This window comes from Leucoraja erinacea, chromosome 15, assembly GCF_028641065.1.
Source record: "Leucoraja erinacea ecotype New England chromosome 15, Leri_hhj_1, whole genome shotgun sequence".
Taxonomy (NCBI): domain Eukaryota; kingdom Metazoa; phylum Chordata; class Chondrichthyes; order Rajiformes; family Rajidae; genus Leucoraja; species Leucoraja erinaceus.
In genome coordinates this window covers 24,410,228-24,428,380 of record NC_073391.1, presented here as the reverse complement: position 1 = coordinate 24,428,380, position 18,153 = coordinate 24,410,228, and the positions used below count along the sequence as shown (strand labels likewise).

Here is an 18,153-nt window from a genome sequence, read left to right as displayed (position 1 = left end):
ATTTACAATTATACCAAAGCCAATTAACCAACAAATCTGTACGTCTTTGGAGTGTGAGAGGAAACCGGAGCACCCGGAGACAACATACACTGTCACAGGGGGAACGTACAAACTCCGTACAGACAGCACCCATAGCCAGGTCCGAACCCAGGTCTCTGGCTTTGTAAGACAGCAATTCTACCGCTGCACCACTTAGGTCAGGCCTCTTTAGCAGCCTTCGTTGGTAGGGTTATTAAGGAAAGTAACAGGAGAGCCCATTGGAGTTTGCCATCATCCTTACAATTTTCATATGATTATAAGATATGAGCAGAATTAGGCCATTCAGTCCATCGAGTCTGCTCTGCCATTTGATCATGACTGATCTATTTTTCCCTCTCAAGCTCAATCTCCTGCCAGGAAATTATAGTGTTGTGAGTCTTGCATCAGGGAAATTATTGCAGAAGATTCTTAGGATCATGGTTTACTCGTATTTGGGAAAGCATGGACATTAGGGATAGTCAGCAGGTCTGGGTCTGTAGGAGATCCCGTATCACAAACTCAATTGGTATTTTTGAGGAAGTGATGATGATGATTGATGAGGGCGGAGCGGTAGATCTGCATGGTCTTTAGTAAAGCATTTTAAAGGTTCCTGAAGGACAGTAAGTCTAGAAGATGAAGTCATATGGGATATGTGGTAAATTGAATCCAATATTGACTTGGTCTCAGAAGCTGGAATGTTTCACTGACTAGAGGTCTGAGATTAGTGGTGTTCCACAAGGATCAGTGCTGTGACCTCTGTTGATTCAAACATTCTTTCATGACTTGGAAGAATTTGTAGGTGATCTGATTAGGAGGTTTGCAGATTACATGAACATTGGTGGAGGGAGGAAGATTGACAATGGATACAGCTGTAGGTCGAATGTATACAGTATATAGCAAGACCCTTGAAAGCATTGCTATACAGATGGATCTTAGGCTGCAAGTATGATCTGTAGAAAGGATGTGGAAGCTTTGGAAGTGCAGAAAAGATTCAGCAGGATGTTCCCTGGACTAGAGTGTATTAGTTGTTAGGAGAGCTTGGACTACCTTAATTGTATTCTCAGGAATGTCAGAGGCTGAAGGCTAGCAGCATGTAGAATTTAAGAAAGGCATAGATGGAGTAGATGGTCAGTCTTTTATTCTGGGTGGAAATGTAAAATTCCAGAGGGCATATTTTTAAAGTGAGAGGAGGGAAGTTTGATTGATACCAGACCAAGTGGGACCCATTTGGGCCCAGTTCCCCCAATGCAATAATCCACCACTCACCCGTTCCCCCAACGCAATCCGTTTCCACCACTCACCCATTCCCCCAACGCAATATTCCACCACTCACCCATAGCCCCCACGGGAGGCCTGGTCCCCCAACGCAACCCGTTCCCCAACATAAGATTCCACCACTCATCCGTTCCCCCAACGCAACCCATTCCCCCAATGTAATATTCCATCACTCACCCATAGCCCCCACTTGTGGAGGTCGGCTCATTTTTTCACCCTCCCTCATTTTAAACTTGATGTACCATTTCCCCCAACGCAATCCGTTCCCCAACGCAATTATTCCCTCCCTCATTTTAAACTTTTAAAAAATGCAATTGCACTAATGTGACGTTGGTGCCACTGACAAGGCCATCTTTTGTTATCCAAATCTCATCATCAAACCTTGCTATGCAGGGTTAGGCTGGCAGATTCTTCCCCTTTGTTATCCAAATCTAATAATTAAACTTTGCTGTGCTTTGTTAGGCTTGCAGATTCTTTGCAATGCATTTCGTTGTCTCTGTACTGTACACTGACAATGACAATTAAAATTGAATCCGAATCTGAATCTTTCCATGAAGGACATCTGCTGTGAAGGACTGTTCTGGGATAGAAACATTGTAGCCATTAGGGCATTGTGACATCATAACTGCCTAACTGCTAGTGCAGATTTGAAGAACTACAACTTTTTAAAATTAATTTAAATCTCCCCTACTAAATCTCCCCTCTCCTTACAACAATGTAAAAACACTCTCATAGCTTGTGTATTGGCAGCAGAGATCACGTTGTGATGTCATTTTCGGTTGTCAGAATGTTCACGGCAGCTTGTGTAAATGAGATCCCATTGTGATTGGCGGACGGTGAGATGCCATTGTGACATCATCACTGGAAGCTGCTAGAAAAGTTTCCATCTCACAGGCAGTTATTATTTTCAAAGTTGGCTTTTTTAAACCTTTAAATATCAATAATGTGAAATATAACATCAAATCTGAAGGAACCTTATTACATTGATGAAGGGAAAAAGCTGAGTAAGGTTCTGCAATTTTTTTTTTGCGCTATTGTGTACCATTTTGGCAAAAATACAATCACACATGCACACACACACACACACACACACACACACACACACACACACACACAGAAATAAGCCAATACTTTTTATGATAGATAGATAGATAGATAGATAGATAGATAGATAGATAGATAGATAGATAGATAGATAGATAGATAGATGTACAAGTCAAGTTTTTGTTACACTGTAAAGGGTATGGTGGAAGCAGATACAGTAGAAATGGTTCAGAGGCATTTCAACAGACGCATGAACAGACGGAGAATAAAGGGACTAACGAAGTGCCAACTGATGGGATTGGTACAGACATGGTGATTCGATGGATCTGTTCCTGTGCTGCATTGTTCTATGTTTTACAATGTCAAGTTTCAGACGCTCACATAATCCACATCCAAAGCTGTCAGGAAGAAAGCCTCATGCTGGTTTAAGACTGAGACAATCTCGTTACTCAGCCACCTCGAAACAGGGAGAGATCCCATCCATAAAATTCTCAGTGATTGCAGGTTGCTTAATTGGCCACAAAAGATTCAGTGTTTCATTTAGTCATCAGTATTTGCCAATTCTGATGTAATGTTATCAATCTTCACATTAACTCTATTTTTCTACCCGCATATACCTCCTCACCTGCTAGTTCTGGGCTTATATTCACTGGAATTTAGAAGGATGCGAGGGGATCTTACAGAAACATTTTACATTATTTTGGGATTGGACAGGCTAGATGCAGGAAAAATGTTCCCGACATTGTGAGAGTCCAGAACCAGGGGTCACAGTTTAGGAATAAGCTGTAGGCCATTAGGACTGAGATGAGGAAAAACCTTTTCACCCAGAGAGTTCTCTGCCACAGAAGGCAGTGGAGGCCAAATTCACTGGATGTATTCAAGAGATATAGCTCTTAGGGCGAACGGAATCAATGGAAATGGGGAGAAAGCAGGAACGGGGTACTGATTTTGGATGATCAGCCATGATCATATTGCATGGCGGTGCTGACTCAAAGGGCCGAATGGCCTACTGCACCTATGTTTCTTACATTTTCTGGTTTTATTTCACTCATCTATGCCTCATCTGCTCGATAAATTAGATTTTGATTTGGATGTTAATTATTTGAAAAAGAAAACTGTCAGATTACATTTTAATAAACTAGCTGGATGCTGAATACCACAATGCAATGTGGTATTTTAATTTACCTTTGGAATTCAAGATTTATAACAAAAAAGTGGTAGGCACTGCTGACTGTGAATATTATTAAATATATCAACTGAAGTCCTGATGGAGGACTGATGTCTGCGGTATAGCATTTCAGCAAGGGTGGAAAAAGTAGTAGAGAGACATATGTACATCAAAACACATTGGTTGGGTGTGGTAAATCGTAAGCTGCAGCCGTTACCTCAGCTAACCACTAGAAGATGCACGTAGTGAAATGTCACCCACTCAAAGTCAAAGGTGTATACTATTTTTAGGATGTAAGGCATCTGCAACGTGAAATGGGTTTGGGGCTGTTTTTTTTTTTGCTGTATCTCACTACGATTCTATGAAATCATCACATGGTCCTAAGCTTGCAACTGGGAACCTATTCTTCTCAGGGCTGCTTATTTAATGACCATGTTGTGGTGTGAAATGCTCACATGGGCAAAAATCCCTCTTGACAATGCAAGAATTTTAAGTGCGATTGGGATTCGGGGATGTGTGGTGTCAAAAAACTGGACAGTTTTTGTCTGTACTGAGCAGGTCAGCTGCCTGTAGATATTTGTGGAGTGTGGCAGCTGGTCAGTGGTAAGAAAGTGTGGTGAAGGAAACTAAACTTTCCTTAAGGAGTACACAGAGTTACCCTTGCTCCACTGTGCAAGAAAAGTAATCTAACTTTGCTGAATGGCTTTTTTCTGGCTAATCAAATAGATGCAGATTCTGTTCCTACATTAGTTCCAAGCCCCAGAATGAGGCGCTGGGGAAAATTTGTAACTTCACATTCCATTTCTGGTCAGCAAGTTAATGAATTGCACATTCATGCGCACATGAGAAGAATTTCAAAGCTTGCTTCCATTTTCATGGGGAACTTCTGGCAGAATGGCTGGGATTCTTCTGTAATGTTCAAGTCATTGCACTATTGTGTAGGAAGTGATAGATAAACCTCTGAAGAAGGGTCCCGACACAAAAAGTCACCTATCCATTTTCCCCAGAGGTGCTGCCTGATGCGCTGAGTTACTCCAGAATTTTGTATCTATCTTTGATAGATATACCTCATTTAGAAAGTTGTATTTCATTTTATATACTTTATATAACATAAACCATTTTTTCGGTTTATAGTTAACTAGTAAAAACTAAAGGGGCCTGTCCCACTGCAGGGACCTAATTTGCGAGTTTAGAAGAGTTTGCGCTCGACTCAAACTCACAGCATGGTCAACACGAGGTTCGAGGAGGTCACTGTTACTCTCCTTCATGCTCAAGGGAAGTTCCTGCATACTCTAGTTTGGTCGAGGAAAATTTTTCAGCATCCTGAAAAATTTCCCGCGAGTAAAAATTGGTCGGCATGGTTCTTTTGAACTCGTAGTGCAGTGGAGTGGGGACACTATGTAGTTATAGGCAGTCGAGGTAGCCATAGTCAATCTACTTCACTGACCGGACATTAATTGACTCATTGGAGTTTTCAGAACCAAGGAAAACCGACCGGTAATGTTAAATGCCCGGTAAACTTCATTAAAAGTTGTCTGGCTTCTTAAAAGTGTCCTCCTGCCCCCCCCCCCCCCCCCCTTCTAACCCCCCCCCCCCCCCCCCCCCCCTTCTCTCCCCCCTCCCCCCCCCTGGAATACCTGGAATAGCACTTGCTTGCAGCTAGTGAATTCCTATTTCAGTAATGACTTGTAGAGGTAATAAAGGTATTTCAAAATACTTCACACTTCAAAAATGGTTTACAAACTAAAAATATTTAGGTTTATGGAGATGGGGATTTTTCACTTCTGTCCATTCATTTCCACAGAAAAAAGGGTTTTGAGTTTTTGCATGTGGGTGAAGATCCCACGATTTAGTATTTTACTTGGTTGACAATAAATAGACATAAATTCCTGGTGATTTTGTTGTTACCCATTTCACTTTATCTTCCTGCAAATGTAATGACTAATTTGGAAATCTACTTTTATTTAGCCTTCTCAAGAGGATTCAGACGATATAGCCGTGCGAATGAAAGAAAATGAACTCTACAGTTCACACGAAGGAGGTAAAACATTGCTTCATGTTTCCATAATCATAGTTCTATTTAACAATGATCCACGTGCTCTGTCCTATCTCAGCAACAGAACACTACCGCTCTTGCACACGGAGCATTTGATTTCCATTGTGTTTTGCATTAATGTTTTGTTTTTTTTACACAGCCTTCTTTTCACTGTCCTATAGAATTTGCATATAATTTATATTTTGTGTACCATCTGAGTATGTTTTAGTTTAGCTTTTAATTTAGTGTATTATTGTCACATGTACAGAGGTACAGTGGAAAGCTGTTTTGTAGTGTGCTATCCAATCAATGAGAAGACTATACATGATTACAGTCGAGCCCTTGACGATGTACAGATACAGGATAAAGGGTATATTATTTAGTGCAAGTTAATGCCCGTTTAAAGATAGTTCAAAGGTTTCCAATGAGGTAGAAGGTAGGTTGGGATTGCACTCTGGCTGGTGAGAGGACAGTTCAGTTGCCTGATAACAGCTGGGAAGAAACTGTAGTAAGACTGACTAAGTTAATCTGAAGTAAGACATTTTCAAACTTCTGTACCTCTTACCTGATGGGAGAGGGGAAAAGAGGGAACGACATGAGTTAGACTGGTTCTTGATTGTGCTGGCGGCTTTGCCGAGACAGTGTGAAATGTAGATGGAGCCCATGGAAGGAAGATTGGTTTGCATGATGGTCTGGGCTATGTCCAGAACTCTCTGCAATTTCTTGCTGTCTTGGATGGAGCTTGTCCCGAACCATGCTGTGAAACATCGTGGTAAAATGGTTTCTACATTACAGAAGTTGTTGAGGGTTGTTGGGAACGTGCACAGCCTCCCGAGCCTTCTAAGAAAGTAGAGGCATTAGTCTGCTTTCTTAGCATTTGCTTTGTTGGGGCTGGTCCAAGACAATGAAGTTTTTGACCGTCTCTACTCTAGCAATGTATACTGGGGTGTGAATAACGCTTCGCTTCCTGAAGTCAAACAAAATCACCTTTTTCTTGCAGACAATGAGAGAAAAGTTGTTGTTTTGGCATCAGGTTAAGAGGTTCTCAATCTCCTTCCTGTACTCCATCTCATGATTATTTTATATTCGGCGCACTAGAGTGGTGTCCTATCGAGTTGGATTGGTATTTGGCTGTATAGTCGTGAGTGTATAAGGAGTATAGTAGGGGCCATCCTCCTTGCATCTTACAACATATCCTTGTAAGACACCATTGTTGAGGATTATCATAGAGGATGATTTGTCACCTATCCTCACTGATTTTTATTACTGATTTTAGATTGTTTACAGCGTGTTATGTTTACATATTCTGTGGGGCTGCTGCAAATAAGAATTTCATTGTTCTGTTTGGGACATATGACAATAAAACACTCTTGACTCGTGATTGTGGTCTGTTGGTCAGGAAGTCGAGGATCCAGTTGTAGAGGGGAGTGCTGACTCCATGCGTTTGGAGATGAGCTTGGTTAGATGACGATAATGAAAACAGAGCTGTTGTCTATGAATAGAAATATGTGCCCTTAATGCTGCTGGGAGCAAGATTTTCATTGTTCCTGTACCTCACCATATGACATATGACATGAAAACTGGACCTGACGACTTGATAAACTAAGCCTTGCTTTTTAATCCTTGTGGAACATTCAGCTTCAATTATTCGGGACTAAAACTCAATTTTTTCAACTGAATAAAAAGTTGCGGCATATTATTATCTTTACCTTCACTTCATTCAAGATTGAGCATTTTAGACTAGATTAGTATATTCAAACCTGTTCAGATAAAAGACTGCAACAGAAAAACAATTCAATCTATCATAGTGTCTTCATTAAGGGCAGGGCCGAGTTTATAATTTCAGACTTGTAAGGATATGGAGAATGCAGCTTAATAATTATTGGGTGAAAGCAGTTTAGAATTTACCTAGTTTATGGAGGTTAATGTACAAAAACAGGAAGATGTTGTAAGTATAGAATGACCTGCGATGGTAGAACTTTGATGAAGCACATGATGGTAGATGTGTGTAACGAGAGATGAAAGCTTCTCAGACGTCAGTAAGACGCAAAGGAAGCTCTTGCACAAGAGGCAACAATTACCAAGCACGAAAGGGGAGGTGCAGGGATGAAAGGCGCATAGTGCAGCCAAGGCAGTTTGTAGTTTGGTGTTAGTGGAGTTTATAGTGTTGTTGGGAAAAGGACTGTTTTGTTCTACTAAGTACGAATGTTACAAAATTTTGAGATTTAAAAAATCAAGCCTGTAATTTATCCCATCAGATCAAGCATAAAAATAACTTTAATTTGATACCTAATTCACTTTTCATATCTTAAGTATTAAAAAAATGGTAATTTTCATACTCGGAAATTAGCATCTTGTTCCTTATTGCTTTTCCATTAACAACACAAAAGCTGCGATCGAGGACAATCAATTGACATAAAAGCCCATAAATTTAGAGAACTGAATGAAATTTTCAGTTATTATAGAATGAAGCATTCTGAAACAAATATGATACATCTTACTTGGATGACCTGAAATTAAAGAATATAATTAGATAATTACCTAATTAAGTAGCTAATTACAAAATTAACCGTTGTGACGGAAATAGTAAAAAACACCCAGACAGCCTTGAAAATTCAAAAATGTGATATTCTCAAGATCAGAACTTTAATATTATTGTAACGTTAAAACAAATAGTAAATAACCAACAAAAAAATCATATTCGTCAGTCATCAAATCAATTAAATTCATCTAAAGGCAATTACTAGATCTAAACATCTATCCCATTCTTAAGAAAAGGCTAAAAATTCTCACAGAGTTGTGAGTCTGTGGAATTCTCTGCCTCAGAGGGCGGTGGAGGCAGGTTCTCTGCATGCTTTCAAGAGAGAGCTAGCTAACGCTCTTAAAAATAGCGGAGTCAGGGGATATGGGGAGAAGGCGGGAATGGGATACTGATTGGGGATAATGGCACCTAATGTCTATTGTCTATAAATGTTTAAATGGCCAAAGTATCCGAATAACAAACTGATCCCATTCACACAAGAATTCACAATATAACATGATTTTTAAATTCACTTTGTCATGAATTTCTATGCCAAATGGAAGGAATTGAATGTTTAATTCCCTTAAGTTTTGTTAATAATACTGCAGCACGCAAGGGTCGTTTTACACAGACATTTGTTCAAAATCCAGAAACATCCATTCTCAAGATAAACAAAATCATTATTTTTTGCACAATCATGTCGTAATAACATCTAAATTATCTATATTTTGTGTCATTGTCTATCCATGATCAATATTTTCATACTAAACATCTGACTAAAACTGTACTGTGGAAGTTTTCAGTAGAATTTTATAACAACACTATACAAAGTTAACATTAAAAATGTATGTTGTCGTTGAGAAAATGTTTTCAGCTACTTGTTAATAAACTCATAATTCAGTTATCCCTTGGGAATCCTTTTTGTCAAATCCACTGGCACCATTCACACAGTGGGCATTACATCAGAAGCACATAATGTTCTTGTTTTGTGCATGATAGATGGGATATGGATCAGTGAGCTGATTCAGATCCTGAAAGTATACTTTGTGTTTATGATTATGTATTTAATACACAAAATATAACTTCACATTTTGGACAGTGATATCTCACTGTGTTATGCTTCGTACTGTGAAATGAACATGGCTTTAGCAATTTGTCTAATATAGCTATTTTTTCTCAGTTTTGGCAAAATAAACAATTCTAACTTTGACTATATTATGAAAAATAGGATGAAGTTATGATGCAAGTCAAGTGAAATAACTTTCATTTCAGTGATGAGTAGGAAAAATAAACAACTTCAAATTATTCCTATCATCATTAGTTTATTATTTATTCAAGATGGTATATACAGACTGCATTAAACTCATGTTGCACCAGCAATTTCATGGCCATTGATGCAGATTTCACATTATACATATAAAAGCAAAGTGTTGAAACAGGTTTGAGTTTGAAACATAATTCCGTATTTTTAAAACAAAATTGTTTGCTGTATGGAAAGTTAGATATAGGTCATGTGATCATCTGAGTATTCAGTGGGTCATGTTTTCATTATCAATATTTCTGTTTCCCATGACAAATATTCCCGTAATATGCTGTGTGAAGCTATAAATTGTTGAAATAATAACTTACACAAATTATTAGACAAGGATCATTTCATATTTTATCAGGTGCGGTCATTATATGTGATGAAATGACTGTTTATATTTTTAATTAATATTCACAAGGGGCATTTAAGAACCATCACCTTTGAGAAAATTGGAAAACAGGTTTGTGGGCATAGGTTGTGGAGGGTTGCTGCTGTGGCTTTAATGCTGACATTATCTGTACACGAGGAATAGTGGCACGTTCTCCCCGTAAGACACAAATGGAAATTTGACCACATCTTCAGTGAATGCCAAGCAACACACATTGTGCCACAAGTTGGCAGTGAGCGAACTTCAGATCATAAGGTATCAAGTCGGAAATCTGACTTTATGAAGAGGAAGGCTCAAGATCTACCAACCTGTCTTCATCAACAGATCAATGGTGAAAAGATTCAACAAGTTCCTGGCCTTGCATACCCCTGAAGATCTGTCCTGGACCCAGTACGTTGATGCAATCATGAAGAAAGCACATCCTTCCCTCTACTTTATTAGAAGATTGAGGAGATTTGGTATGTCGACGAATATTCTCTTGAATTTCTACAGGTATAAGGTAGAGATCAGATTGACTGGTTGCATCAAAACCAGGTTTGGCAACTTGAACACCCTGGAATGAAGGAGATTACAAAAAGTGGTGAACATTGCCCGGTCCATCACTGCTAATGACATCCCCATCATTAAAGGGATCTATAGGAGGTGCTGGGTCAAAAAGGCAAGGACCAACACCATGCTCTCATTTCACTCCTGCCATCAGGAAAAAGGTATAGGAGTCTGAAAACTTAACATCCAGGTTCAGGAACAGCTTCTTCCCAACATCCATTAAGCTATTGAACACAACGAACTCCAGCTAAACTCCAAACTCTGAACTGCCTTGGTTACATTGAGGACTTGGGGCATACTTCTGTTTTTGCACGATATATTTTGTTATAGATTGAACATTTTTTTTCTTTTTTTCTTGTTTACAAACCGGTTGTGCTGCTAAAAGTAAGAATTCAATTGTTTTGGTACTTTTGACAATAAAACACTCTTGGCTAAAAAGTCAGTGTTACAGCACCTAATATTTCACTTGGGCAGCTTACAACCCAGTGGTATGAATATTGATTTCTCTAATTTCAAATAACCTCTGCATTCCCTCTCTCTCAGCCCCTCCCCCACCCTAGTCGTCCTGTCTGTTCCACTGTTCATAACCATATATCCCTTTGCATCACCTTTCCCACAGCCAACAATGGACCATTGTGGGCTCCACCTATCCTTGGTCATTGGTGCTGGCTCTGATTTGTTCTGAAACTTTTCATATCTCTAGTTTCCCTCTCCCTGCCTCTTAGTCTAAAGAAGGATTTCAACCTGAAATGCCACCTATTGCTTTCTGCCAGAGATGCTGCCTGGCTTGCTGAGATGCTCCAGCATTTTGTGTCTATCTTTGTAAAATAAGGCTGGGAGATGCAGTGTAATAAGCGAGTTCAGTATTCCGACTGCACGTGCCCAGGTCATAGGTCACTCGCAATAAACATTCTCAGCAGCTGTGGTGCTGCGTTGTGTGAAGGCCAGGATATCGTCCATGGTCGGGGTCGGGCCTGGGTCTCCGATGCTGTGGGCGCTGTTTAGTTGCTGCTGGACCGTCCCCGTCCCGTCCCTGTCCGGGGGTGTCCAGGGTGGCCCTGAGCTGGCGGGGCGGAGGCAGCCCTGGACTTGCAGTCGGCATGGGGGAGAGGCGCTGGCTCCAACTCGGCTCTGTTCTGAGCCATTCCCCGGTGGGCTGGGGACCATCGGCTGTACCACTCACTTCGTCCAGTGGCTGTCGGTTGGCCCCCTTGGTGCCGGCGGGGCCGAGCGCCGGTCATTGGCGGGGATGCACACTGGGTGCAGTGGTGGTTCAGCGGGTCAGGCAACATCTCCGGAGAAGGGTTCTCACCCATTCCTTTTCTAGGGGGATGCTGCCTGTCCCGCTGAGTTGTTGCAGCATTTTGTGTGTGTCCCCAATGATGGCTAGTGCTTAGCTATCACTGGTGGGGGGGGGGGGTTGGCCGGTGGCTACTGGGTGGGGTGGGGTGGGGGGGGGGGGGGGGGGGGGCGTTTGGCGGCTGAGGGTCCCCGGCTCGTCAGGGAGCGGGTTTTCGGCAGTTGGAGCGGGGTTAGGCTGGAACTGTGGGCCACCGCTCCTCCGAGCTGCTGTCCCGTCCAGACGGAGTTGAGCTGCGATTAGTGCTTCACCGCACTGGCTGGGGGCCGCTGCTCCAGGCCAGTGTCCCGTCGAGAATGTCTCTCTATCCCGCTGTTACACCCCGCCCTCCCGCTACCTGGCAACCCCGTTCCTCAGATTAAATATATTTTTACACATAAATCATGAATAAAGATAAGAATTTATACACAGTTTATACAGTCAGCGCTTTGTTTGCTTTTTCTTTAGCGAGTGACCTTTGACAAATCCCATGATTCCTTGCGTTTTTCGGAATACCGACTCGTTAATTGTCACCTCCTTCCTGTAATTCTCCAAGTTTTTCTGGGGATTAACAACAAAGGACATGGGTTTCCTTTGGAAGTTGCAAATGCCACTGACAGTGGAGGAAACGTGTAACCTACGATCAAGCGTTGGTCAATGAATGCTGGGCAAATACCAGCTGTGCCAAGGTGAACCACACACTGAAGTGTGCTTAGGCTAATTTCCTGATTAATTAGAGATGTGATCACAAGCAATTCTAACATGTGGAAAACAGCTTTTAGATGCTATTTACGTATAAGGAAACATGCTCACAGGGGTCCAATTACAAGGATGGCCTATTTAACCCTCAAACAGAATAAATGAATATTGTGCCATAAAATACAGCATTGAGCTTTCCGTTAGTAAAACATGCCATGGGATTGCTGGTATTTCTTAGACTGTCCATATCTATCCCTTTAGCGGATATGTGATACTGAAGGGAAGGTGAAACAAAATGCCTCATTCAAGTTTATCCTCTCAGTTCATTGAATCCATTAGAATATTACAGAAACAATATGACATTGGGTGGAGCAGAACACTATAAAAAGTAAAATATTTTAGCTGAGAAACTCAGCTTCTGGTCTTTGCTTGCTTGTACAAAGTTGAGATTAATAAGCTAATTTTTGTCTGCCATCCTGTATCTTTCTTGGTCTCAATACCCGATTAATTCTACAACTAAATATTTGTATAATGTTTCCGCCCATTGTCACCTGAACTGTTCCAAATCCTATCAATATTTTGTTGTTAAAAATTCGTTTTGATTTCTTCTAGATTTCTTTTGCAATAATTTAAAATCTATGAGTTGTAATTAATGGTCCACTTGTAATCGTGACATTTTTCCATTATCTACTTCATCAAAAATATATGAATTATCTCCTGAGACCCAATGGAGACTATAAGAAAAGCATCTCACATTTCATTTGGTTAGCCTATAACCCAATAATATGAACATTGAATTTTCCAATTTGAGGTAACCCACTCCCCTGTGTTTCTTTCCCACTGCCACCAGTCCACCTGGGGTCTTTCTTACTTTGGTCACCTTTGCTAGCCCTCCCTCCCCCCACCCATCCAGTCACCCTAGACTCATCATCTTCCCCCACTCCATTTATCCATCACCTGCATACCTATCTTCTCCCTTGGTTCATCTGTAATTTTCCTTACTCCACCTCGTCCCATCATTCCATGGCACCTCTCTTCTTTGGTTCCACCTATCACCTAGCAGCCTTTTCCTCTACCTGTCCCCTTCCCCTTCCTAGTCCACACCATTTTCTATTTATTTTTCTGTTTCCACCAATAACCTGCACACGACTCTCAGTACTTCCCTTCATCTTACTCCAAGTGGCCCCATCTGTTCATCACCTCCTTCATATGGTTCCAACTGTCACCTACCAATCTATGTCTCACCCCTCCTTCTCACTTCAATGCTCTGGCGATCTTCCTCTCCACTATCAGCCCTAAAGTAGGATCTCAACAGAAACATACACCACCTCTGAATCACCACAAATGCTGCTTCTGAAGTTCCAGCGGTTTATTTTTTTAATTCAAAACTTCTCATCATCTTGAAAATATCTATTGGTTAAAATCACCAATCCAGAGAATATTGGCTTAACTTTCCAAACCCGCCATATATCAGAAGTTTTTCCTTTACAGTAACATCAATACCTTATCAATTTCCTTTCCGTCTTTCCTGATAATGCCCGGAATTTTCACAATATTCTGATTGAATAATTTATGAAGTTCAAGTACCATCTCTTTATTTCAGTTTGTGTGGTTTTATTTATAAACCAAAAGTTGAAATCTTGAAATGTTGACATTTTTAAGGATTTGTGTTTTGTGGACATCAAAATCTCTCTGAACATTTATACTTTTCAACATCCTGTCACTTGTAATATACTGCCTCTCCATCCCAGTCCTCCTAATGCTCGTCACATTCAATTCCACCTAATAGGTTCCATCATTCCATCTAAGATGTTTCTCAAAGTCTAACTATCTTCATTGCTCTGTACTTCTATATTTTTGGTTTGGTTCGGGTTATGATCATTGGCAAACTTCATAATATAATTTCTTAAGTTTTAACTTAGGTTTTCAAATATTGCAAGTATTGGAACCAAGACCTTGAAAATTGGCTAAACACTACTTAAATCCAGCTCCCACGAGCATCTAGCATTTTAGCTAGTATCCTGTCTGCTACTTAGTTCAAAGGCTTCCAAAAATTCAAATGTACAACCACTGCTTTACTTTCATCAACCATCTGTTACGCTATCAAAATTCTATTAAGTTAGTCAGGCATGATGTGCCTTTTACGTATCCATGCTATTTTCTCTGATGAGCTAAAGCCTTTCCAAATTAGATTATTGGTTGTACCTGATAATGGTGTTCCATAACTATCCCATGTTATGAAAATCCAGCAGCTATAACCACATTATAGATGCTGGATATCTGAAATTAAGACAACAATTGCTGGATGCACAGGTCAGGCGGCATCGATGGAAAGAGAAACAACTAACATTTCAGGTTGGAGATTCAATAGACAATAGGTGACAGGAGTAGGCCATTTGGCCCCGAGCACCACCATTCAATGTGATCATGGCTGATCATCCACAATCAGTACCCCGTTCCTGCCTTCTCCCCATGACTCCACTATCTTTAAGAGCTCTAAGAGATTCTTCACCAGAATTGACGAAAGGTCTGTGACCTGGCATATTAATGGTTTCACCTTCCATAGATGTTGTCTGAACTTCTGAGTGTTCCAGCATTTACAATCAGTCCCTAGATTTGACATTGGTTTGTTGCCCTTTATCCTTACTGGAAAAGTGGTGAACAGCTTCCATTAACAATGGCTCAATCAATGGGTCAGAGCTTTCTTTATTATCACGTGTGCCAAGGTACAGTGAAATACTTTTTTTTTGCGTGCATATCAGCAAGAATATGTCCATAGCATAATTCCCTGATTAGTACAGAACAGCCCACTATATATTCTATATGGAAGTGTCGCCATTTTTATGCCATTTTACAGTCACAGATGCAGCTGGGCACAAAGGCCCATTGCAGCTGTCACCTCCATTCCTGTCATCATGCAAACAGTCAGCCCTCAATTGCAGACAATTTTCAGAAAATGTATTAATTGGAGGGTGAAGTTGGAAATATATTCAGAGTACAATTTAGTACATGGGGCTGAAGGTGGTATCTTCAGTTCCTTTTTGAGGTTTGTATAGTCTCGATGGAGTAAGATTTTGTCATTTTTGGTGAGTGTTTTAGTTTTTGTGAAAGCTAATATGAAAAGAAAAAGAGCGTTGCAACAGCCAACACATTGTAAGCGACGTGGATTAAGACATCAGATCAAACTGCAAATGTCGTGTTTGACGGAAAGTAGACTGCCTAAGTTGAACATGTGCAGTAGATATCTCCATCCTGCAATCCTCTGGCTCAGAGTCACTGAGCTGGAGTGTGAGCTGGGGACACTCCAACAAACAAGGAAGAAGATAGTTATCTGGGGCTTGTTCAGCCACTATAGTAAGGAGTAAAAGCAACCCTAGTAAAATGGGGTGTGCTGAAGCAGATTCTATTCAACATCTATAATGATATTGCTATCTGTGAGGATAAAGATGAAATGGAATAAAAGGACAGAGAATAGGGACAGCAGCACTTGAGGGCAAATGGCTGTCTGGAAGTAGAAAGAGGAGGGAATGTGGTATTACAGAGCATATAGGAGCTGATAGCATCTTTATTGAGCTGCCCAACATGGTGCCAAAGTGAGGGAATTCCACATGCCCTGAAAGGTTATTAGAGAGGGAGAAGAGGGTCAAGTCATTGTGGTCAAAGCACACAAGAGAGTCATGGACTTCTTGTCTGCGGAGCACCAGATCCCAGGAGCTAAACTAACGAACAGGTTCTCAATAATTATTATCTCCAGATTCTTAACTAAACTAAACTAAGTGGCATTTAAGAGTCTTTTAGATTGGCACATGGATCTGCAGGGAATGGAGGGAGATGGATCATGCGTTGGCAGATGAGATTAGTTTATGTTCAGCACAGTCATTGTAGGCCAAAGGGCCTGTTCATGTGCTATACTTTTCTATGTTCTATATGCAATCACAGACTAGATTCCATTTCACAGGGTAGATATAATTGAGTAATTTGATTGCTGTCCCACAAAATCTGACAAACGCCTCAATGAAAGAACAAATAGGGCAATTATGGGGAGTTTGAGTAAGAAAGGTGGGGGGAGGGGGGAGTTGGTGAAGAGGAGGGGGAAGAGGCCTTGAGTGAAAAAGAAACTATTAATATTAGTTCGAAAACAAACAATAGAGCAGAGAGTAGACTCATAATTAGTAGTAGACTCATAATCAGTGGTGCTCTAAGCACCAGAAGTAAAGAGAAACGGAAAGATAAAGGAGCAAGTTTAGATCAGTATTGCTGTGACAGATAATAGAAGAGTGATGGGCCTGAACCACTTATGAGACTTTTTCGGGGACTTGCCGGCATCCGTCATAATTCGTTGCAGGTGGCCGAAAATTTTCAACATGTTGAAAATCCAGCAGCGACAAGAACAAGGTACGACGCTTTGGGCGGCTATTCACGACCATACAGGCTTCACCCCGCGACATGTCGCCAGGGTGTTGCCTGTATAGTCGTGAGTAGAATCCTCAGTCGCCCAAATAGTCGTAGCGTCTTTCTGGCCACCGCTGAATTTTCAACATGTCGAAAAAGTTGCGTGTGGGACAGGCCCATAAGAGTTCCACTTGTTGGTTACATTCAATTTTAAATGTTCGGTTAAATCGATTTCAGTAACTCAAGCTAAATAAATTAATTTCTGATACTAACAAGTATATGCCTTTATTTAGAATTGTAACGTTAGGCTTAATCACCGCTAACATGCCTCTTTTGTCTTTTTCCTTGCGTACTTTTCCTGAATCCTTGGTTTCTATGAACAACAAGTACTCATTTCTGGTTTTATTGAACCAAATTCTGGCAATACAATCCAAACATCATCAGGTGGTATCTTGCACCTGCAGTACATCTACTTTCAGAGATTTATTCAGAGAGGTATTCAGCACTCACTTCTTATATCCTTCCTCAGCATCCCTCTGGGGCATTCGGAATGTTTTTAACCTTCATTATTTATATCTTCCCATCCTCTGATTTCCTTACTTCTTGTTTCTGGTTTGTGGTTATCCTCCTCCTGCCAAATGAATTTGAATTCTTCCAATGATACTATTTCATTCCTTAACAAGCACAGGGACCCAACTCTATTAAGTTGGAACATGTCAGTTTCGTACAAAATTCCTTTCCCTTTCAAAACTGGGCCCAACAGTTCAAGAATCTAAAACATTCTCTACCGTCAATGCTCAATGATTTGTCGGGGTATGAATAGTAATCCTAATAGAATCATTTTTGAGATCCTGTTTTAGAATCATATTAGTTGATCTTGAAACTTTAGAAAACTAATTCACCCCAATGTATTTTTTTGGTTTCAACACAAATCATAAACTCCATCTGTTCCCCTTCCCCATGCAGAATATTGTGTACACACTTGATTGTATAATTTACTCTGGCATATCAAGGCAACACATTATTAATATGCATAGTTACATAAATTCTGCCTGCTGCCTTGCTATAAAATCCCCTCTGGGTAATATATTTCTAGTTATTTTATATTTATTGAGTGTAGTAAAACCACCCATGGCAATAATGTTCTGAATCTTATTTAATTCAGAGTTGACTATCCAGACTTCCAAAATGGAAACAAAAATGGCTGGTGGCACTGGCTGCTGTACTATCTGTGACTTGTTTCTAACTGGTTGCATTGTGGCAGAGAGGTGGCCATTCCTGGGACATGCAAATCCAGACACACTTTTCCCTCACCTCTGCCAACTGCTCTCCCTGCTTCAAATCTTGGAACTTGTTCTCGAGCAACATGAGAACGTTTCTGTACCACTGGTTGTGTGAGATAGATGAGCAATCCTGGAGTTC

At 40.6% G+C, this 18,153-nt stretch overlaps 1 protein-coding gene across 1 annotated transcript in view; it reads left to right on the top strand.

The window, feature by feature from the left end:
• The window catches only part of LOC129704376 (uncharacterized), a 42,651-nt gene that overhangs the window by 1,635 nt on the left and 22,863 nt on the right, over positions 1-18,153 (top strand). Inside the window, exons 3-4 of the mRNA XM_055647462.1 lie at positions 4,232-4,416; positions 5,474-5,546. Coding sequence (XP_055503437.1) covers positions 4,232-4,416; positions 5,474-5,546 — 258 coding nt within the window. The remainder of the gene's footprint in view (positions 1-4,231; positions 4,417-5,473; positions 5,547-18,153) is intronic.